Genomic DNA, 24,742 nt, shown 5'->3' on the forward strand with positions numbered 1-24,742 from the left:
CTCCCCTCCCCCTCACTAGAATATTAGACAATACTGCTCTAAAATAATTTCAGAGTCATGCCACTCTTTGAGGGGAGGAAACAATCTTTTTCTTTCCTAAATGGAAACCTCTGAAATAAAAATACTTACAGTGCATTTATTGGTATCATCATCATCCTTTTCTTCGTAGTAGAAGTAGACAAAAGGGATCCAGAGGAACACACAGAACAGTATCACAGAATACAACGCTGTGGAAACAATGAACTGAGTTCTATTAATTACGTATGTATGTGATCAGTTATCTATCTCTATGTATCACGTATACGCACCAAGTTTTCTCCCCCATCTGACTTCCTAGACTCATAACTCTGTGTGTGTCGTATGATACCCTTTTCTATTTCCTGTCCCAAGAAATCAATAGTGCTACTAGAATAACAAGCCATAATTCAGGTTGAATACAATGCAATTTCTAACAATAATAGTAATTGTGTCGACAGTAATTCTGTCAGCTAACATCTGAGCTCTTACCACATATTTACAGTGCTAAGAATTTTCTGTAGACTATCTCATTTAGACAAACTTTACATTTTGTATTCACTCCAACTGAAATTTCAGTACAGTTGGCACAACATTTGCGACTCTGGTAAGTTAAAGACACAGCTATAGCGCTCCGGGAAGCCAAAGTGGGTGGACTGCCTGAACTCAGGAGCTCAAGATAAACCTAAGCCAGAGCAAAATCTCATCTCTAAAAAAAATAGTTGGGTGTAGTGGCAGGCCCCTGTAGTCCCAGCTATGCAGAAAGCTGAGGCAAGAGAATTACTTAAGCCCAAGAGTTTGAGGTTGCTGTGAGCTGTGACATCACAGCACTCTACTGAGGGCAACAAAATTAGACTGTGTCAAAAAAAAAAAACCCAGCTATAAATAATACCATTGTTCTGATATAATTTCCCCACCTTAAGTTAAAAAACTATCGACTACTGTGTAACTGATCTTACACAAATGAACACAGAGAAAAGGTAAGAACAGTGTAACAGTGAAACTGGATTTCCTATCTATTGACGGGATATTTAGATTGCTTCCACTTAGCTATTTGGAAATAAACGCACCTTTTAACATGAGTGTGTAATTAACACTCATGACCCAGTTTTCAATTCTTAGATTAGATTTTAAATTAGATTTATAGTGAATTGATAGGAATTACTATTTATCTGCTCTAAAATAATGTTACAATTAAAACACTTTTAACCAGTAATGAAAATATTCATTTAAATTCAATGTAGAGCTTAAGTTAAAATTTGAATAGCCAGTACACTTAATAATTAAGACAGCATAGCAACATTTTAAGACTTAAGAAACCTGTACATAAAATCTGTGTATTTATACTTATTTTCATACTCAAAAATGTATATTAAAAAATAGTAATGTACGGGGAAAAGAGCAAGACTGCAGACTAGTGACATCTTCTTAGCAGCTACTCATGGTGAGACAGGAGAGAAGATTCCACCCACCTCTGGCTGGGGGAACCTACCCAGAGGCATCACTCCAGGGGCACAGTGAGGCAGTGGGAGGCTCCAGGAGCCAAGCAGGCAGTCTGGAGCTGAGGAGGAGCAAGGCAAGTTCCCAGTACAGGCAGAGGCTAGCCGGTTGGCTCCTCCTGTGAAGACTGGGACAGGAAGGGGCTGTCCTGCAGATTTCTGAACTTTTGATTTTGGATGGATCTGCTCACTGGAGCTGCCTTAGAGGGGACTGAGTAAGACATGAACTTGAACAGCCCACAGCGGCTGGAACTGAATGCCAGGAGCAGTGGAACTCCCAACAGCTTGGTTACAGGCAGGACACCTCCACTGTGGGAAGGCCCCCGGGACGGTCTGCAGGGTTCTACTGCAGGGCCAGCATATGCCTGCTGAACTTGGGCAACCACCCTTGGGGTGAGCTCAACATTCCCGCACCCCCATGAAACCCATTTTCTTTTCAGGGGGGAGTGTTAGAAGACCCTCCTAAGAAAGCTGGCAAGAGCTTCAGGACTCCATTCCTATAGGGACCAAATACAGATGAAGGGACCAGGCCCTGATTGAGAGCAAAAAGTGAGGAAAACAGGACTGGATCTCTCCTGCAACTAGAGAGTGGCTTCCAGCCCCCCAATTATACAGCAAAACCAGTGTGGGTACCCTCAGTCTCTCCTCACATCACAGGGTCAGCCACCTGCTGACCAGGTAATATATTGCAATATATTACACACACACATACACACACATATACAGATATATTTTCTTCACTTCATTTTTTGTTCCTTTCCCAAGTTTTTTCTCATTTCTTTTCTCTTTTTTGTTGTTGCAGTTGTTTTCTGTTTGGTTTGGTAGTATTTTTATTTTTCCATTGTTACTGTCTTCAGTAGGAAAGGCTCCCCGGTTTTGTTTAGAGCGTGTCAGCCCCTTTTAATCTTTCTTTTCTATTTCTCTCCTTTAATCTGTCTTTGGTAAAGGTTTTTCTACTTTTCTCATCTTTCCCACATAAATTTTTCATACAACTAAGATATCCCTTTTTTCTTCATTTTATATAAATGTATTTTAAATTTTCTTTATGTATTTTTATTACTTTTATTCCCTTTCTCTGAGGGCTGGGGGGGGGTCACAGCACTGAATTGGATGGAGGGGATCATGACAGTGGTTTAATTCGACAAGGACATGAGCTCATGGTCTAGGGTGTCCTCCTAACTCTGGCTTTGAGAAAGACAGTATTGGTAAGTTCTCACTGTGACATACTACTGATATTATCTGTATTTGGTGGGGGTAGGGGTCTTGCTTTTGCCCAGGCCGGTGAAGAGCTCCTGACCTCAAGGGACCCACCCAGCCCAGGCTCTAAAAGTCCCAGAGGTGTGGGGCTGGGTCAAAGCTCCCTACTGGACAGCATCATTTGTCCTGTATCTCTCCTTCTCTCTTTTGGCTCTTCTCCCCTTTTCTTCATTTATTCCCTCTAAATACCACTTTTCTTTTTCCTTTTAAACTTTTCTTTTATTAGTATTGTCTTCTTTCTCTTTTCATGTCCTTTCTCCTCTCTCACTTTTTACCCTTTCCTTCCTTTTGGACTAACACAAAGAGGCCACTTCAAAACCTAAGATCAAGGATGAGGTAATTTAAAGGAAAGGAGATACTGAGAGAAAAGAGCAGGGGAAGGAAGTGAAGAAGAAAACAATCATGAGGAGGAAGGAACAGAAAAATTCTGGCAACATGAGAAACTAGAACAGAACGACCCCCATAAGGGATCATGAGATAGATACAGCAGACAATTCCACCTACAGACAATCAAGGGAATTGATAAGAAAGTGGAAAAACCAGAACCGAAAAAATGGATGAAAGATATGAAGTATTAAAAAGGGATATGGTGGAGCTAAAGGAACTGCAGGAGTCGATCAGGGAACTTAAAGACACAGTAGAAGGTATCAACAACAGATTAAACCATCAAGAAGAAAGAAACTCAGAACTAGAAGATAAAGCTCTTGAGCTAACCCAGGCCGTTAAAGGGGCAGAAAAGAAGAGAAAGAAAACAGAACAAACGCTCAGAGATTTATGGAACTTCGTGAAGCCCTCCAACATACAAATGACAGTTATCCCTGAGGGAAAGAACATCCCAAAGAAATGGAAGCCTTCGGAGGACACCATAAATAAACATTTCCCAACTGTTACCAAAGATTTTGACACACTCCTTTCAGAAGGATATCAAAGCCCAGGTATCTCGATACAAATGGAGCATCTGCAAAAAACACTGTAATGAACCTGCCCAGAACCAAGATGAAAGTGAAAATTCTGCAAGCAGCCAGGAGTAAGTGCCAGCTGACCTAGAGAAACACATCCATCAGGGTGACATGGATGTTTCAGCTGAAACTTTCCAAGCTGGAAAAAAATGATCACATACCTTTAATATTCTAAACAAAACAATTTTCAGCGCAGAATTCTGCATCCTGCTAAACTAAGTTTCAAAAATTGACGAAGAAATAAAATCTTTTACTGTTATTCACACACTGAGGAAATTCACCACACTGAAGACAGTCCTACAGGAAATAAGTAGGAGCAATCTCCAGATTGAACATCACAAAGGACCACCAGCAAAGTAAACACTCAGAAATTAAAGGACAAAACCCAGGTTCCACAATGGGCAAAGGATAAAACTAAGGGATGGACTTTCACAAAGTAAGAGGAATAGAACTCCACCACACTTAGCAATTCTCTCAATAAATGTTAAAGTGTTGAATTCCCCACTGAAGAGACACAGACTGGCTGACTGGATAAAAAAGCATAAGTTATTCACATACTGTCTCCAGGAAACATACATAACCTTGAAAGCCAAAACAAAACTCAGGATTAAGGGACAGAAAACAATATTTTAAGAAAATGGAAATCAGAAGAAAGGAGGGGTTGCAATCCTATTTTCAAATACAAGTGGATTTAAAGCAACTAAAGTCAAAAAAGACAAATATGCTTGTTTCTTACTGATCTGGGGGACAATACGATAAGTGGACATTTCAATTTAAAGTATTTATGCATCTAACCTAAATGCTGCCAGACTTATCAAACAGATCTTAATTGGTCTGGGCAATATGATATCCTAACACCATAATAGGAGGGGATTTTAACACTCCTCTTACAAAACTGTACAGATCCTCTAACCAGAAACTAAACAGAGATACAAGGGACTTAATAGCAACCCTAGAAAAAAATGGTCTTAATAGGCATTTACAGAACACACTATCCCAAAGCTAAGAATATACACTCTTCTCATCAGCCCGTGGAACATAGTCCAAAACAGATCTTATCCTAGGACACAAATCAAACCTCAACTAAAAAAAAAAAAAAAAAAAAATTGAAATTATACCTTGTATCTTCTCAGACCACAAGGCAATAAAGGTGGAACTCAAATGCAACAAAAACATTCATCCCCACACAAAGGCATGGAAATTAAATTACCTTATGCTGAATGACAGTTGGGTCAAGGAAGAGATAAAAATGGAAATTTTTTTAATTCCTCAAACATAAATAAATAAATAAATAAATAAAGCTACAAGTTACCAAAACCTGTAGGTACTACAAAGGCAGTTCTAAGAGGAAAATTTATCGCACTTGATGCCCACAGCTGAAAAACAGAAAAAGAGAGCACATCAACAACCTAATTGTCTTAAAAAAATGGAAAAGGAAGAGCATTCAAATACCAAACCTACCAGAAGAAAAGATATAACCAAAATTAAATCAGAAATAAATAAAATTAAAAACAAAAGATACATTTAGAAAATTAATGAAACTAAAAGTTGGTTCTGGGTGGTGCCTGTGGCTCAGTGGGTAGGGTGCCGACCCCATATACCAAGGGTGGCAAGTTTGAACCTGGCCCCAGCCAAACTGCAACAAAAAATAGCCGGGCACTGTGGTGGGCACCTGTAGTCCCAGCTACTTGGGAGGCTGAGGCAAGAGAATCACTTAAGCCCAAGAGTTAGAGGTTGCTGTGAACTGTGATGCCACAACACTCTACCAAGGGGCGACATAGTGAGACTCTGACTCAAAAAGAAGAAAAAAAGAAAAAGGATCAAGTAGGCTTCATCCAAGGGATGCAAGATTGTTCTTAAATATACAAATTCATAAATGTAATTCACCATATCAATAGAAACAAAAATGAAGACCATAGCATCCTTTCAATAGATGCAGAAATAGCATTTGATAAAATTCAGCATCCTTTTCTAGCAAGAATACTTAAGAATATAGGCATAGGTGGCACATTCTTAAACTGATTGAAGCCATCTATGACAAATATCATACTGAATGGAGCAAAACTGAAAGCTTTTCCTCTTAGGACTAAACCAAACAAGAATGTCTTCTATCACCACTACTATTCAATACAGGGCTGGAAGTTCAGGCAAGAGAAAGATATAAAGGGCATCCAAATGGAGTCAGAGGAGGTCAAACTCTCCCTCTTTGCTGATGATATATATGATCTTATACTTAGAGAACCACAAGACTCCTGGAAGTGATCGAGAAATGCAATAATGTCTCAGGGTATAAATTCAATATCCACAAATCACATTAGAATATGCCAATAACAGCCAACTCTAGAAGCTAATCAAAGACACAATTTCCTTCATAGTGGCTCCAAAGAAAATGAAATAGCTAAGGATATACCTAACAAAAGAAGTGAAGGACTTCTACAAAAAGAATTATGAAATCCTAAGAAAAGAAATAGCAGAAGAGATCAACAAATACAACACATCATGTTCCTGGCTGGGAAGAATCAACATTGTAAAAATTTCTATACTACCCAAAGCAATCTCCATTAAAATACCAACATCTTACTTTGAAGAATTAGAAAAATAGTTCATTTCATAGGGAACCAGAAAAATCCTGTATAGCCAAAGCATTTCTTAGTAATAAAAACAAAGCCAGAAGCATCACCCTACCAGACTTTTAGCTATATTATAAGTCAACAGTGATCAAAATAGCAAGGTATTGGCACAAAAATAGAGACACAGACATATGGAACCCAATAGAAAACCAAGAGATGAAACTAGTCTCTTATAGCCATCTGGTCTTTGATAAAAAAACAAACACCCATACACTGGACAAAAGAATCCCTATTCAATAAATGGTGCTGGGATAACTGGATAACCGCATGTAAAAGATTAAAACTGGACCTGTACCTTTCACCACTTACAAAAATTGACTCTACATGGATAAAAGACTTAAATATGAGACATGAAATGACAAAAATCCTAGAAGAAAGTATGTGGAAAACTCTTGATTATATTGGCTTGAGGATAGATCTGTATCAAGATGACTTCAGGCTCGGCGCCTGTGGCTCAAGCGGCTAAGGCGCCAGCCACATACACCTAAGGTGGCAGGTTCGAATCCCCAGCCCGGGCCCGCCAAACAACAATGATGGCTGCAACCAAAAAATGGCCAGGCATTGTGGCGGGCGCCTGTAGTCCCAGCTACTTGGGAGGCTGAGGCAGGAGACTCGCTTGAGCCCAGGAGTTGGAGGTTGCTGTGAGCGTGATGCCATGGCTCTCTACCCAGGGGGATAGCTTGAGGCTCCGTCTCAAAAAAAAAAAAAGACTTCAGTGGCAGTTGTAACAAAAAAAATAAATAAATGAAACTGAAGCTGAAACATTCTACATAGCTAAGGACACAACAATTAATGCTAACAGACAACCTTCGGAATGGGAAAAGATATTTACATGTTATAAATCTGACAAAGGCTTAATAACTAAGATCTACAGAGAACTCAAATTAATCAACAAAAAAAGAGTAAACAATACATTCTCAAAGGAAAACAGACAAATGGCTAGCAAACACCTGAAAAAGATGCTCATTGTCCCTAATCATCAGAGAAATGTAAATCAAAACCACCCTGAATTACCACCTACCCCCACTAAGATTAGCTCACTTCACAAATTCCCAATGTTGCAGATGTTGGCATGAAATGTGCAGAGAGGGGAACACTTTTACACTGTTGGTGGGACTGAAAACTAATACAGCCTCTTTGGAAAGAAATAGAGAATCTTTAAAGAACTCAAACTAGATCTCCCACTTGACCCTGTAATCCTATCACTAGGCATCTTCTCAGACAAAAAAAATAATTCTATCATAAGGACATATACACTAGATTGTTTATCACAGCTCATTTACAACAGTCAAGATGTGGAAACAACCTAAGTGCCCATCAACTCAGGAATGGATTAACAAACTGTGGTATGTCTATACCATGGAATCCTATTCAGCCATTAAAAAGCAGAGACTTTGCATCTTTATATTAACTCAGATGGAGTTGAAACACATTCTCCTCAGTAAAGTATCACAAGAATGGAAAGCCAAATATCCAATGTACTGAATACTAATATGAAGCCAGCAGATGATCTAACACATGCCTACATAAGAGAAAAACTCAATTTAAGTTCTGGGGAGGGGAAGTGAGGTAGGTGGGGGGGGGGGGATTGCTGTGCTCCCACTTAAGGGCACAATGTAAGGGTATATGGCACACCTCTTGGGTGTGGAACACAGCTACAAGAGGGACTCTACCTAAGAAACGCAAATACTGTAACCTAGTTGTTTGTACCCTCACATTAACCTGAAATTTAAAATGAAAAAAGTTACCAGCATAATTATAGAAAGCAATGTCAGAATGATAACCACTGCATTCCTTTGCAAAAGTAATCATTTGTTACCACCATGGTGTTACCACAACCACTACGATGACTACTATCAAAAAGTAACAACAAGTATTAGCAAGGATGTGGAGAAACCAGAACCCTGTGTACTGCTGGTGGGAAGGTAAAATAGTGTAGCTGCACTGGAAAACAGCAAGATGCTTCCTTCAAAAGTAAAAAATAGAATTACATATGATTCAGCAATTCCATTTCTGAGTATAACCCAAAAGAACTGAAAACACGGTCTGGAAGAATTACTTGTACAGGCATGCTCACTGCTGAATTATTCAACAACAACTAAAATATGTAAGGAACCCAAGTGTTCACTGATGGACATATAGAGAAGCAAAATGCAATGTGGTATATAAATAAAATGAAATATTATTCAGCCTTAGAAAGAAATTCCATCATATGTTTCATCAAGGATGAACCTTGAGGACATGAAGTGCAATAAGACAGTCACAAAAAGACAAATATGGTATGATTCCACTTATATACCAAGTACTTAGAGTAGTCAAAATCAGAGAAGCAGAAAGTAAGATGGTAGTTGTCATAAGGGACAGGAGAGGGGAACGGAGAGTCATTGTTTAATGGGGGCAGAGCTTCAGTGTTATTAAGATGAAGAGGGACATGATGGTGACAGCTGCACATCGTGAATTTATTTAATATCATTGAACTGTGCAGTTTAAATGGTTACGAGGGCAAATTTTATATTGTGTATATAAAATATTGGGAAAAAAGGAAGTAACTGTTAGTAATGTATAATATAATCTGTTTATTGTCTGCTGAAGAAATAACTGTAGGAGTTATAGAATTTTTAAATGCAAAACATAGAAAAAACTGATTTAAAAAACACAGATGAATGGGTGGCACCTGTGGCTCAAAGGAGTAGGGCACCAGCCCCATATGCCAGAGGTGGTGGGTTCAAACCCAGCCCTGGCCAAAAAAAAAAAAAAAAATGCAAAAAACACAGATGAGCAAACCCTAAAGAACTGATAAAAGGATCAAAGTTAATTCATACCGAGCAACCTCAAAATGACTACCATACTGAATTTGGTGCCATAGATATTTAATGAATTCATGCAGTCTTTTAATATTATGAGTAACTAATGGTGACAGTAAGTCTTTCACGATAATGACCATTAGTGTTTCTGCTACAAACCAAAGAGTAGACGATAGTAACACTTCTATTGCAGATATAAGAACCAACAAAAATGAACATATGTTCAAAGAGTAACTGAAATTAAGGATTCCAAAGCTTTGAAAAAATAACATAAAAATTCCAAGATTGTAAATCACCCTAAATACCATACCAATATTATGATTAAAATAATCAAATAATTTGTGTAAAAAAAAACAACCGGAATTAACACGGGAGACTTTAGTGGGCTGATAGCCACATACCAAAAACTTTGATAAACAGACAGGTACAGTGAGGTTTGACTTCACCCTCAGTATGTCAACTTGGGTCTGCTACTTGGTGGCCTTGGCCTTTAGAGAGCCCAGGAGTTTAATGAACTCTTTTATAAACATCCCTAGTGTTTCTAAACTTGTGTGATCAATGATCTTATGACTGCATATGTTAACATTATATTTAACTAGCATAACAGGATATAAAACAAATTCCTGTAACTCAATAAAAAGCCAACCTATTTTAAAAAATGGATGAAACACACTTCATATTAAAAGATATACACAATGGCCAATAAGGAAATTTTAAAAGAGGATCATCATTGTTAAGTCATTAGGAAAATGCAAAAGTAAACTCAAAATGAGATACTACTCATTTGAATGGCTAAAATTAAAGTGGCAATACCAAGTGTTGACATAAACGTAGAACAACTAACAAGCTCCTAACTTTACTTATAGGACTGTAAAAAGATATCAACATGCAAAAATCTATTTAGTATTCCAAATGAAAGTTAAACACTTACCTACCATATGACCCAACAATTATATCCCTCTAGCAGTGAAGTACAACAATATATAAAGTATTTCTGCTAGATAAGCATGCCTGAATTGCGGAGTTTAGGGCTTTTATCAGATATGTGTAACATGGGCACATTTTCGTGGTACACATTTCAGTGACCACCTTTAACTACCAAAACTATAGGCCCCAAGAAGGAAAGCAAGAGTTCACCAGAAATTGTATGTTTTGCACAAACAATTGAAACAATCTGGTAACCACGTGGTCCCACAACCAGCTGTACAAAGCCAGCTTATCAATTAGTCACACAGGTAACTTCACAAGAGCTAAGTTCTCAGATGCTGGTCAAGGCTCAGCCCTAAAGGGAACAAACATTGAGCAATCTCAGGTCTGCTGAATTAACTATTTCATAACTAGAATGATGTTAAGAAAATATCATTTGCAGTGAACAAAAACTGGAAATGATCCAAATGTCCACCACAGGGGACAGATAAGCAAACTGAATGAAATATTCTTAAGACTATCAGAAGTGATAAGAAAGATGCATAAGACACAGATGAAGCTCACACACCTTATCCTGAATGAACAGACCCAGATACGAGGGCATTTTTTCTACAAATATAGACGTTCTAGAACTGACAAAACTTATTATGAGAAGTCAAAAGAATAGTTGGGGTAACTCCTCACTGTAAAAGATTCACGACAACCAAAATTTCCATATGCTGCTGGTAGGAGTGCCCACAAAAGACAGTTTTCAGCAATCAGCACCGAAAGGAAGGAAATGGGGAACAGAGGAATTCTGAAAGGACTCTAGTGTTCTCTGGTAGTCTCTGACTCCTGACAGATTACGAACAACCGCCCTGAGTAAGTTCCCCTTCATACCATGTTCTAAGCTAACTTTGGGTAATCGGACAGTTCTTTCTCAGTGTCCTTTATAAATATTTCTTTTTTAAGCTACAAATATATAACTATGAAGACAGAATTAAATTAACCTTTATTGTATAGTCTGGATAGAGTCTAATGTCAAGTTTAACTTATAAATTTACAAATGGAAAAAAATGTTGCTGCTACCACACTCATGAACCAGAGAAATGGCTTCTTTTAAATTTCTACTTCAGACTTACAATTACTTTCAAAGGCAAATTATTTTTAATTCCAACAGTTATGATACTCTCACATCCTGAGATCTTTACAAAGCACGCTTTTACTTATGAATGTTTTTGTTAAAAGCTCATTACCAGCAAATAGAAGAGAAATACACTTTTGTTTTAGTAGATCCTCTAACATCAAAGAAAAAATTTCAAAACCTCATGTCACAAAAATTGATGAAATTTAAACTCACAAAATAAAGTTCCATTTTTAAACAATGTATCAAGAACTAGCAAAAACAACCAAATAAAGAAGAATCAATTCTTAAAAGGCCAAGGACCAAAACTGTGGCAAAAAACACATGAGAATTCCTATGATTTTTTTTAATATATACAAAGCAAGCAATCAACCCTCTAAAAGCCATATATCATTAAATTATAGTTCACAAGAAGATTATGTTGGATATGTTAGGCTTTTAAATTAAGATTTTTTTAAAAAATGTCTCTCTCCTGCCTACCAGTGAAAATAGTTAAATCAAAACACTAATTTCATCCCTCTCCCTACCTTCTCTGAGACACCCCAGGTACCACGTTGTAAACTGCCCTCCCTGAAAGTCCACGTGGCAAAGAACTGACGCCGCCGGCCAACAGACAGGTCAGATGAGATCTGAGGCCTGCCTGCTCCCACATGAGGGAGCCCAGAAGCCTGGTGGAGCCCTGGAATGACTGCAGTCCCAGCAGACACCTTCAATGCAGCCCCACATGAGAACCTGAGCCAGAAGACTCAGCTAAGATGCATCTGGATTTCAGACCCACAGAAACTGAGATGAGCGTTGTTGTTTTGAACTGCTGGATGCCGAGGTAATTTGTGACGGGACAGGAGATAACTAACACAACTGCTGACAGTACAGCAAAGTGATCCAAACCTTCTGCTCTACATATACTAAGAATATACAACTTGGAGAATAAAAACCATTTACAGGCTTCAATTTAAAATTTGCATTCTGAAGAATAGTCATATTCCTTTCGTATTTTTTTGGTTGTTTCTCTTCTCTATGGTACTGATTCCAAGGTTTATACTACAATGCCATTTTTTTTTTCTTTTGCAGTTTTTGGCCGAGGTTGGGTCTGAATCCACCACTACCAGTATATAGAGCCAGTGCCCCACTCCTTTGCGGCGCTGCCCTACAATGCCATTTTCATAACAACAAAATGTTTAATTAAATAGCCAGAAGAAAGGCTAAATAATTCACAGTATAACCTGTAATTGTGCAGCAATTAATGACCACTAGAATGTTGACTTCAAAGCTATACAGAAATAGGTGAAATAACAGATAAGTGGAAAACTCATAATACAAATTAACAATATAACCTGATAAGTCTTGCAGGCCGTGTTGTAACATACACAGTCCAGAAGAAGAGTCCAATTTATAAGCCTTAGCATTTTATAACATCCTAGCCTCATTTTGTTCATCTGAAAATGAAACATAAGGTTCCAACTCTAGAAAATCAAATGAAATAAAAACTAAGTCCTCTAAAATTTTAAGAGATAATAATAGCAATTATCCTTTACTGAACACCCTTAATATACACAAAACTGTATTATAGTCTACATTGGCTTATTCAATACTTTTCCCAACATCTTTAAAGTATAATTTAAGTATCATTAAATTCAATCCTAAGTGTATAATTCAATGATTTTTAGTAATTTGTGTTAACTACATTCCAGTTTTAGAAAATTTTCATTACCCCAAAAAACTTGCCTTATGCCAGTTGGCAAATAAACCCCACACCAACATCCAGCGTGAGGCAACCACTGATCTGTTTTCTGTATCTGGAGATTTGCCTTTTCTGGAAAGTTCATCATATATATGGAATTATATAAGATGCAGTGTTCTGCACCTCATTTCTTTTACTAAGCACAGGGATTGGGAATTTTTTTCTGTAAAGGTTCAGATAATATAATATTTTATCCCTGCTGCCTATATACCTTTGTTGCATTTACCTAACTGTGCCATTGTAGCCTGAAAGTAGCCACAGACAACAGGTAAACCAATAGGCATGGCCAGATTTAGACTGGGTCCGTGCGCCATGCCATCATTTTCTGTCCTCTTAGATTAATGACAACGTATTCCACTATATGGACATAACACATTTTACTTAACCACCACCAGTTTGGGGACATTTGGACTCATTAGAGTTTGGGGCTACAATTTTTTAAAAAGGCTACTGCTATAAACATTTACATACATGCTTTTGTGTAGACACCATGTTCATTTCTGTTGGGTGCATTACTAGGAGTAGAACTTCTGGACCATATACTAAGTTTAACTTTATAAGAAACTTACAAACTGTGTTTCCAAAGCTACTGTACTATTCTATTTTACATTCCCAATAACAGCATTCAAAGATTTTAATTTCTAGCTGGGTGTTGTGGTGGCGCCTGTAGTCTCAGCTACCTGGGAGGCTGAGGCAAGAGAATTGCCTAAGCCCAAGGGTTTGAGGTTGCTGTGAGCTGTGATGCCACTGCACTCTATGAGGGTGACAAAGTAAGACTGTCTCAAAAAAAGAAAAAAAAAGGGTTTCAGTTTTATTATGTCCACAACACTTGAATATTGTCTGTGTTCCTTATTACAGCCTATTATGAACTGAATTCTGGTGTCCCTACAAAATCTTACATGTGAAGCCATAACTTCCAATGGGATGGTATTTAGAGGTAGAGTCTTTGGGAGGTAATTAGGTTTAACTGAAGGCAGGAGGGTAGAGCCCCAGGATGGGATCAGTGTCCTCATAAGCACAGAAGAAAAACCAGCCTTCACTCTCTCTCTGCCATGTAAGGACACAGCAAAGAGGTAGCTGTCTGCAAGCCAGCAGGAGGATGCTCATCAGGGACTGAACTGCCTGGCACCTTGATTTCGAACTCCTCAGTCTCTAGAACTGTTGAGAATTAAATGATTGTTGATTAGGACACATATACCTAATTTGTGGTATTTAGTTATAGAAGTCCAAGCTAAAACAGATTTTGGTCCTGAGAGGTGGGGTGCTACTGTGACATATCTAAAGATAGGAAAGCAGCTTCGGAACTGAGTAATGTGTAGGAGTTAGAGGAGTTTTGAAGAGCAAGCTTGAAATATGAACTATAAGGCAGATTCTGCTCAAGACTTGAAAGAATGGAGTAAAGATGAAAACTTCAGAAAATACATCAATAGTGACGAACAGGATGTTAGCAGAAATACGGACATTGAAGGCCACTTGGGATTAGTTCAGAGTAGGGTGACAAGACATCCCGCTTTTGGCAGGACAGTCCCGCTTTTTAACAATTTGTCCTGTGTCCCGCGGTGGTTTAAAAAATTCCCAATTTTTGGAAAGAATGCATGCACCGGCAGGAGAACAGGAAGGGAATATATGGTTTTCGGCTGCCATGTCCCTATTTCACCAGAATATGAGTTTTATATTATTTTTGTTAATTTTATAATGTTAAACTGTAATAATTAAAAATAATTGTTGGGAAGTGATTATCGAGAACTGCTTATCAAAATTTGCATTGTTGTCAGGCCCTGCGCTGCCCCACCCTGCCCCCCTCCTATGTTGTTCCGCTTTACAAATGTTAAAATCTGGTCACCCTAGTTCAGAGGAAATGAGAAACATGTCACTAGACAACGAAGAAAAGACGATCTCTGTTGTAAAATGGCAAAGACTTTGGAAACCGTGTTTTACTATTTTATAAAAGTTAAAATTGTGAGTGCTAAAACTGGATATTCAGCTGAGAAGATAACTAAGTGTTGAAGGAACAGCTTAGTTCCTCTTGACTGTTTATAGCAAAACAAGAAAAGAAAAATAGAGTTTGAAAAAGGAATTATTAAGCTAAATGGAACCAGGACTTAAAGATTTAGAAATTTATCAGTCTATCCATATTGCAAAAGATAAAAAAGCTTATTCTAAAGAGAACCGTAGGGTGTGTTTGATAAGCAGATTAGTGTAGGTATGAACCAAAAGCCTAATCAGCCAGCTCAGCAGAAACACTCTGCCTGTTTGAACTGAAGGGGATTAAGATAGAATGAAATGAAGAAAGGCGGACAGACTTCTTGGGTCCTAATGGACTAGACTACAGAGTTATTGGGCTATAAAAGTACATGACAAGAAAAGAATGTCCCCAAGGGCAATTCAGAGATCAAGCTTGTCTCCTCAATTCCAAGGGGTATGCAGCATAGCCTACATTTCAGGCCTGAGGAGAGCGGCCCAAAGCCTTGGGGCTCAACCACCCAGCAGAACCTTGGCAGGGTCAATCCTGCCCCAAAAGCAGCAAAGGCAGGACTATAGCCCAGGGGGTCTCAAAGTCACAACCTCAAACCAGAGAGGATTATTCTCAAGCTTTAAGATTCCTCTTTGGAATGGGAACGTCTGCCTATCCTGGCACCACCACTATATTTTAGGTACAAATAATATACCTGGTTTCAGAGGTTCACAGAGAAGAATTCTATCTAAGAATATATTCTACTTCAATGTCACCCAGGTCTCTGATTTTGACAATATTTAGATGAGACTTTGGACTTTAGGCTTCAGAGGTGAGGCTGGAACAAGTTAAAACTCTTGGGGCTATAGGATAGAATAAATTTATTTTGCATAGGGGAAAGATAGGAATTTTGAGAGGGTAGGGTAAAATATCATGGAGCTTATCCCCACAAAATTCACACTTGATGCACTAACCCCAATATAATGGCATTTGGAGATGGGGCCTTTAGGAGGTCATTAGGTTTGGACGAGGGCATAAAGCTGGGCCCCTGTGATGGCCTCAGTGTCCTTGTAAGGGGAAGACCGACCAGAGCCCACATACTCTCTCTGCCACATGAGGACACTCCAAGATGGCAGCTATCCTGGAGCCAGGAAGAAGGCCCTCCCCAGAAACTGAAATCAGACGGCTCCTTGATCTGGGACTTCCCAGGCTCCAGAACTATGAGAAAGGGTTGCTGTTCAAACACTCAGTCTATGATATTTTGTTCCAGTATCCTGAGCTAGGACAGTCATTCTAGTTGATGCATTGTATATCTCACTGAAAATGTAATTGGCATTTCCCTAATCATTAATAATGTTAAACATTTTTATAAGCTTATAAGCCACCATTCATATATCTTCACTGGTAAAATGTTTATTCAAATACTTTGCTCATTTTTTAATTGAGTAGTTTGTGTTAATGACTGGTAGAATATATTCTGAATACAAGCCCTTTAGGTGACACATGATTTACAAATATTTTCTCTATGTCTATGGCTAATCTCCATTTTTAAAAATTCTATCTTTTGAAGGACAAATATTTAATATTGATAAAGTACAATTTATCAAGCTTTCTCTTATGAATCATGTTTTTGATACTATAAGAATTCTCTGTCAACCTAAGGTCACCAACATTATGTCCCTTGATTTCTTCTAAAAGTGTTATATCTTTCTATGACTGAATTTTGAATTAACTGCTAAACATGGTATAAGGCTTACAGTCACATTCTAAAGTGGGGGATAAGGGACTGATCACATTCATGGTTTGTTTTGTTTGGGGTTTTTTTGTATATTTATGTGGGACAATAGAATATAATAAAAACAAAACATCAGTGCGGTCAGTCTCCAACCTCCAACCCCAATGGTATGTAACTGTATAAAAATGATTTTTTTTTTTACATGTGATTATCCAATGAACTGAATTAGGCTTGGCGCCTGTAGCACAGTGCTTACGGCATCAGTCACATACACCCAGGCTGGCAGTCAAACAACAATGACAACTGCAACAAAAAATAGCCAGGGATTGTGGTAGGCACCTGTAGTCCCAGCTACTTGGGAGGCTGAGGCAAGAGAATCACTTAAGCCCAAGAGTTTGAGGTTGCTTTGAGCTATGAGGCCACAGCACTCTACTGAGGGTGACATAGCGAGACTGTCTCAAAAAAAAAAAAAAAAAAAAAAAAGAACTGAATTAAACTGAATTGGCATAGCTTTTAAGAATCAATTGACCATTTTAAATGTTTATTTTTGAACTCTGAACTCTGACTATTCTATGCCTGTCCATCTATATAACACTAGCCTTATTTACTGTGTTTTGTACTAAGTTTTGAGATCTGATAATGTAATTCTCCAATGTTATTTTTCTTTTCCAAAACTGTTCTTGGCTACCAGAGATTCCATGTAAATTTTAGGACCAATTTGTGAATTTCACCAAAAAAAAATGTTTAAAGGCCTGTATAGTTTTGATAGGGATGGCATTAACTCACAGATCAGTCTGAGAGAAAACCGTCATAATTGCCTCTTCACAGTACTGTGCTTTCCACTTCATTAACATGGAACTGGTTATTTAGATATTTAATTTCTATCAGCAATTTCTTGTAGTTTTCAGTCTAAAAGTCTTAACCTTCCTTTGTTAAATGTAATCTTAGGCACTGCCTTTTTCCTTTTGATGGCTGAAAATTGGAATTGTTTGCATTTATTTGAATTATCTGTTTTCAGTGTTCATATCAATCTTGCATCCTGTGCTCCTTTGTTTAACTGAATTTGTCTATATGTAGCTTCCTTGAGATTTTCTACCTATAGAATCTTATGTCAGCTATGAAAATAAGACAATCTTACTTCTTGCCCACTTCATATATACTTAAGTAAATATTTAATAAGTAACAAAATATTCAAGTAAATGTATTCCTTTAATTTTATTTATCTATTTCTTTAGACGTATTGCAATGGCTAGAACCCCTGTACCATGTTGAATAGCACTGGTGAGAGCAAACTAAACTTAGAAGAAAAGCATCACTCTTCGCTACTGTGTTAGCTGGAGGTTTTCCACACATGTCCTTTGTCAGGATGAGCAAATTCCCTTTGTAACTACTTTGCTGAGAGGGTTTTTGCTTTTCTGCTGAGGTATAATTTTTACCTGCATATCATACTTTGAAGTATGCTTCTTATTTTCTATGATGAGTCAAGGAAAAAAAATAGAATTGCAAAATAACCAGAGTGAATTCTGACTTTATCTGAGCCAACATCTATAACATTAGAATTCACATCTGCAGACGTGGACCATCACAGCTAGATTATCAGGACAGAGCTAAGCTTGAAGTTCTATGGGCAGTAATACTTCTTTCTCATCAACAATGGATATTGGAATTTTTTCATCTGTTAAAATAATCATGCATCCTATATTCTATAATATAGATTACATAATTAGATTTTATAATTACATCTACTTTCCTTGAATGAATTCTACTTTGTCACGGTATATAATCCTTATTATATGATACTGGATTCAGTTTCCTAAAATTGTAAGAATTCTGTGTCTACATTCATGAAAGACATTAATCTACAATTTCCCTTCCTTGCGACATCTGTACCTGATTTTAGTATCAAGGTAATAATAGGTTCAAGAATGAGTTCCCTCCTACTGTTTTTCCTAAAGGAAATGGTTTATGAAGGATGGATTATAATTTTACCCTTAAATACAGACATAATGGGATCCATCAGTGAAACAGAACTATGTAAGGGGTTTTATTTGTGAGACTATTTTAAATGCCTAATCCAATTCCTATATTTGCTGTGGGGTTATTTCTTCTTAAGTCAGTTTGGTAATTTATGTCTTTAGAAATTGTCTAATTTGTTGGTACAAAGTCATATTCTTTTATAATCCTTTCTAATTTATATAAAGTTGGTAACACCCCCTCTTTCATTCCTTATTTAGATAACTTATATCCTCTTTCCCTCTCTCCGTTCCTCATGCCCACAGTCTAACGAAAGATTTGTCGATTTAATTGATTTTTTTTAAGAACTTTTTTAAGAACTTACTTTAGTTTGTTTTTTCTCCCTTTTTCTGTCTTCTATTTCATTCTGTCTTTCTATTTCATTTTATTTTCTTTTAGCCTGCTTAGAGTTCAGTTTGCTCTTCTTTTTCTAATTTCTTAAGGTGAAGCTTAGGCACGTGACAATTTTTTTCTAACAAAGGAATTTAAAGCTGCCTGTTACTCCTTAAGTACTACTTGAGCTACATCCCAGTTGTGCTATGTTACATTTTTATTTTCATTCAGTTCAAAATGTTCTCTGTGTTTTTGTGATTTCATTCAGTTCAAAATGTTCTCCAATCTGTTTTTGTGATTTCATCTTGACCCACAGGTTATTTAAAAGTGTGCTGTTTGACAAATTTTTGTAGCTTTCCAAGATTTCCTTATGATCATTTCTAATTTAATTTTATCATTAGAAAGCAGTTTGTATACTTTTTAAACCTTTTAAATTTACTAAGAATTACTTTATGACCTATCATATAGATTATACCCAACAGACAATGGTTCGTGTCTGTTTTAAGCAAGTTGTATTCTGCATCCACTGAACATTCTATGTTTGTAAGTTGGTCAATAGTGTTAAGTCTTCTGTACCCTTGCTGATTTTTTGTGTTATTGTTCTTACAATAACGGGTTAGATACCGAAATCTCGAACAATATTGTTGAAGTATCTATTTCTCTTATCATTTCCACTATGTATTTTAAATCTTTGTTATTAGGTACAGACATAATTATAATTTATCTTTGTAATGTATTAATCCTTTTATCATTATCAAATGTCCCTCTTTGTCTCTACTTTAAGTCTTTTTGCCTGATATTAACATAGTCTGTTCAGCTGTTATAGTTACCATTTGCATAGCACCTCTTTTTCTAACCTTTTCTTTTCACACTGTTTGTGTCTCATATCTAAGGTATGTCTCTTACAGAAGGTTCACGGATGGATCTTGATGTTTTTTCCTACTATGACAATCTTTGGCATTTGATTGTAGTATTTAGACCATTTATACTTAATGTAACATGATCATTGACATGGCTGTAATTACATTTTCCCATTTTATACTTTATTAAGTACACTTTATGTCTCCTGTCCTTTTCTGTTGTTGTTCTGGTCTTCTCCTTTACTGCCTCATTTCACATTAAATAGTTATTTTTCTAGTATGCCATCTCATTCCTGACTTATTTTATAAGTCTATCTTTGAGTCAGTTTCTTAGTGGTTACTATAGGGATTACACTACATACTTTCATTATCATAATCTATCACCAATGAAATATTTGTGTAATACAGACAAAATATAAAAACAAACTTGCTCCAGTACAGCTCAAATCCCTCTTTTCTCCTTTGTGTTATTCTTTATAGCATAATATTAACTATTTCTGATGATTTTTATTCTCTCTGTGAATTGGAATTACTATGTCATTTCCTTTCATCCTGAAAAACTTCCTTTAGTATTTCTTATAAGGCAAGTTTTCTACCAATTAATTCCCTCAGTTCTAGTCTTAGAATTTTTTTTTTTTTTTTTAAAGACAGAGTCTCATTTTGTTGCCCTCGGTAACCCAAGTAGCTGGGACTACAGGTGCCTGCCACAATGCCCAGCTACTTTTAGAGATGTGGTCATAGTCTTGCTCTTGCTCAGATGGTCTCAAACCAGTAAGCTCTGGCAATCCACCCACTTCGGCCTCCCTGAGTGCTAGGAATTCAGGTATGAGCCACCGCACCTGCACTTTTAAAGGATAATTTCTAGTGGACATGGAACTCTTGACATTTTTCTTTCATATGGGTAATTTCTAGTGGACAACTCTTATAGTTTTTCTTTCATTAGTTTAAATAAGTGCCTTATTTACATTCTAGTGCCTTTTGGTATCCACTGTTTCACACTAGAAGGTCATCATCAATTATGCAGATGCTTTCATATACCATCTTTTTTCCTTTCAAGATTTTCTCTTTTCTTTACTTTCTATAGTTTGACAATGAAGAGCATAGGTATGAATATCTATTTTTCCTACTTGGGCTTCACTAAGCTTCTTAAGTGTATATAGACTGGGTTTTGGCCATAATCTCTTCAAATATTTTCCACTGCCCCTTCTGAGATTCCTATCACACATACATAAGTAAACTTAATGTTGATCCACATTAAAAGCTTTGAGGCTTTGTTGATTTCTCTTTAATCTTTTTTTCTCTCTGATCTTTACGTTCTTTTGTCATCAAACCTGCTACTAAGACCGTCTAATAAATTTTTCATTTTAGTTACTATACTCTTCAACCTCGGAATCTCCCTCTAGTTGTTTTTAAATGAATTCTATCTCCTTACTACAAATTTCTATTTGTCACATTTTTTTCCTTAAATTCATTAAATTGTTTACTTTAGCTCTTTGAACTCATTTATAATAACATCTTTAAAGTTTTTGTTTACTAACTTTAACAACTGAAAAATACTGTTTCTGTAAATACTGTATGCTTTTTTCTTAACATGGTCTCATTTTCCTATTTTTTTTTGTTTGTTTTTAGAGAAAAGAGTCTCACTTTGTCACCCTCAGTAGAGTGCTGTGCCATCACAGCTCACAGCTCTTGGGCTTAGATGATTCTCTTGCCTCAGCTTCCTGAGTAGCTGGGACAAGGCTGCAACTACAGACTTGCTACGATGCCCAGCTATTTTTCTGTTGCACTGTGGTGGGGGCCAGGTTTGAACCCACCACCCTTGGCATATGGGGCTGGTGCCCTACTCACTGAGCCACAGGCACCGCCCTCATTTTTCTTATTATTTTCAACATTTCATAACTGTACTGAAACTGATATTTTAGACAATATACTTTAGAATTCTGGATTTATACTACCTGTTCCTGAAAACTGGTGCTCCCATTTTGTTTCTTTGCTTCGTTACTTGCCAGAGTTAAATATGTGGAATCTATCTTCCACAAAGTATGCAGTTGCTGATATCTCTACTTGGTTGCTTTATTATTTATTTCATTCTTGTTTTATTTTTAAGGCTGGCTTTCTAGGGATTTCCCTGTGTCTATAATCATAATCATACAATGACCAAGTTTTGCCCAAATACCATGAGACAGTAAAGTTGCAGCCCTTGCCAATTTATCTGCATGTTGGTAGGGAGTGTATAAAAAGTTCAGGGTGAGACAACTAAAACCACTTTAAGAGAACTTTAAGAATTTAAATATTTTCTACCAGTTTCTCTTCTGCAGAAAACCAGCTAGCATTTATCTAGCGCCTAAAAAAACCCTGACAAGTAAAGTAAAAACCCTGCATCAGTAATATCCACCAAGAACTTGAAGTTATTACTAATTAAGCATCTAAAATCAGAATCAGCACCTTTAACTTTTCAGTAATAGATTCCCAGGCTGCCTATCACACCAAAGTAAATCAGAATGTCTCTGGACATGATTTAGCATTCTGAAGATGCTCTGCAGTTCAATGATTAATTCCCACAGGTAACATCCCCTGAACCATTTATTAAAAGGCAGCTCACTTGATGATTCCCAAAGCTCCAGCTTAGGGAATAAGATCTACTTGGGTTATGACATTCACTAACAAAGTGACTTTTGACATCTGCCAACATCAACTTCCTCATCTGGAAAAGGTAGGAAAGGGGGGGAAAGGGGAGGGGGAGATATTCGTGAAAAATAAATAAGATGTTGAATATTAAAGCCTTACACAGTACCTAGCTGTGGGTACACACAATAAAAATGTGTTGATATATTAGAAGAGATTGGAACTTAGAATCTGACAAAGGGGATGGAAAAAACAGTATTTTGGATTATTTGGACCCTGTTGTTCCCTAGATCCAGAATATATAGTTTAAAAAGAAATAACGGGGCCTCAGGATAGTAACCATCTCAGAAGCTGTACAATCATTTCAGACCCTAGTTGCAGATCACCACAGATCCAGAAGCTAAAGGCCTATTATCCACAGCAAAGAGGGATCTGACCAACATTATGACAACAACCATTAGTATTAGCCAATTAAATTTTGTTTCAATTTCAGGTTTCTTAAGAAATCTTCTATTCACAAATTGGCTTTTCAAACAAATTTCTTCTCTAGATCAGTGTTTCTTCCCTATCCTAGCCCAAGGCAGTTATAGTTCCCACCACAGCCTAAGTTCTGCAGAGAATCAAGCCATAAGCCCCAAAGGCATCTATCATGTATAATGATTAATTCATCTCCCATGCATTTAAAATGATATGAAGGACACATCATCCTTGGGAGAATTGAGGACACACTATCTTTAGGAGGACTGAAAAAAATACTCACTAAAATCCTTTTCTGTAGGCTTAATTCTCTCCATGGAACCAAGTAAAAAAAGCTACATAAATTAACATTACAGTTTATAAGTCTTTTATGACCTTAGCTACAAGGTATTAGTCCAGCAGTCTCTAGGTTCAATGATAAGATACGGTTCGTGGTTTTGGACTTCAGTAATACATAAACTGGCTTATTTTGTCACATATTCTACAGCAGTGGTCCCAAACCTTTTTAGCACCAGGGATCAGTTTCATGAAATACAGTTTTTCCACAGATTAGGAGGTGAGGAGTAGGGTTGAGGGAGGTGATTTCAGGATGACTCAAGCACATTACATTTATTGTGCACTTTATTTCTATTAGTACATTATAATGTATAATGAAATAATTTTACAACTCACCATACTACAGAATCAGTGAGAGCCCTGAGTTTGTTTTCCTGCAACTAGATGGTCCCATCTGGGAGTGAGTGAGAGACACCTGAAGTGTGTTGCTATGTCCAGTCTACTCTGTAATCTTCTGGTTGCTGTCACTGAAGAAAACTCTGCTTCTCAAAGACAGGCTGTTGGAAATGGAAGCAGGCTTTTCTAGCTTTTGTGGCAATCTCAAGTTATTCTGCCTTGACTTTAATCCAGAACATGTGGAGATCTGAAGTTGTCTCACACACGCTTCTGAGGCTGCCATCATTTGCCGTCTCAAACAGTTGGTCCTCTGCTAGTACAGACAAAGTCAGTTCACCTGGCTAATTCACAAATGGGTCGCAGGTCCATTCCTTCCTTCAGGGGTCTTTTGTAGTTAGGAAGTAAAGCTCAAACTCTTTTGAAAACTGAGTCAGGTGATCAGGCACGAGCTGGGAAACAGAAGGTCCTGGCTCAGTCTCTTTCAAAATCTCTGCTAATGTTTGAAACATGCCAAAAATCCCAATGTTCACTCGTCCCCCTCTAATTCCAGTTTGGCTTTGAATGCAGCCACTTTGTCTGCCAACTTGGACAAGTTGTCATTCTCCCCTAAAGTGACAGATTGAGTTTGTTGAGCAGGTTGAATATGTCACACAAGTGAGCAAATTCTGCAACTCCTTCTGTGCCACTGAAATGTACTGCCAGCGGTGACTATTTTTCTAAAAGAAATCTCTGGAGTGGTTCTTATAAGTCAAACCCTGGCCAGTAATCTACCTTTAGAAGTCATCTCCCTTCTGTGTATAAGGAGAAGATCTGTGGTTTGCATCCATCTCCTTACAGCACTGCATCCACAGATGTGAGTCAAGGGCATGTACTTTAATGTGGTTGATAATTTGAATCACAGTCTACAAAATGCTGTTTAGTTCAGATGACATTCTTCAGCTAGTCAACATTTCTCTATGGATAACACAGTGTATAGATTCACATTCATAAGCGACCTCCTTGACCCCACTGTGAAACCAGAAAGCTGAACCGTCATGGCAGCTGCTCCATCCACATAGGCACAAAGTGACCAGTTCAGTTTTCCTGATACGTAATCATCCAAAGACTTGAATAGTTCC

The 24,742-nt window shown here is 37.4% G+C and overlaps 1 protein-coding gene across 1 annotated transcript in view; it reads right to left on the reverse strand.

Annotated features, from left to right (window-relative positions):
* LMBRD1 (LMBR1 domain containing 1) overlaps positions 1-24,742 on the reverse strand; it is a 118,509-nt gene that overhangs the window by 65,709 nt on the left and 28,058 nt on the right. Inside the window, exon 4 of the mRNA XM_003789675.2 lies at positions 130-227. Coding sequence (XP_003789723.1) covers positions 130-227 — 98 coding nt within the window. The remainder of the gene's footprint in view (positions 1-129; positions 228-24,742) is intronic.

Source organism: Otolemur garnettii, unplaced genomic scaffold (assembly GCF_000181295.1).
Source record: "Otolemur garnettii isolate 467f Iridium unplaced genomic scaffold, OtoGar3 scaffold00035, whole genome shotgun sequence".
In the NCBI taxonomy this organism is placed as follows: domain Eukaryota; kingdom Metazoa; phylum Chordata; class Mammalia; order Primates; family Galagidae; genus Otolemur; species Otolemur garnettii.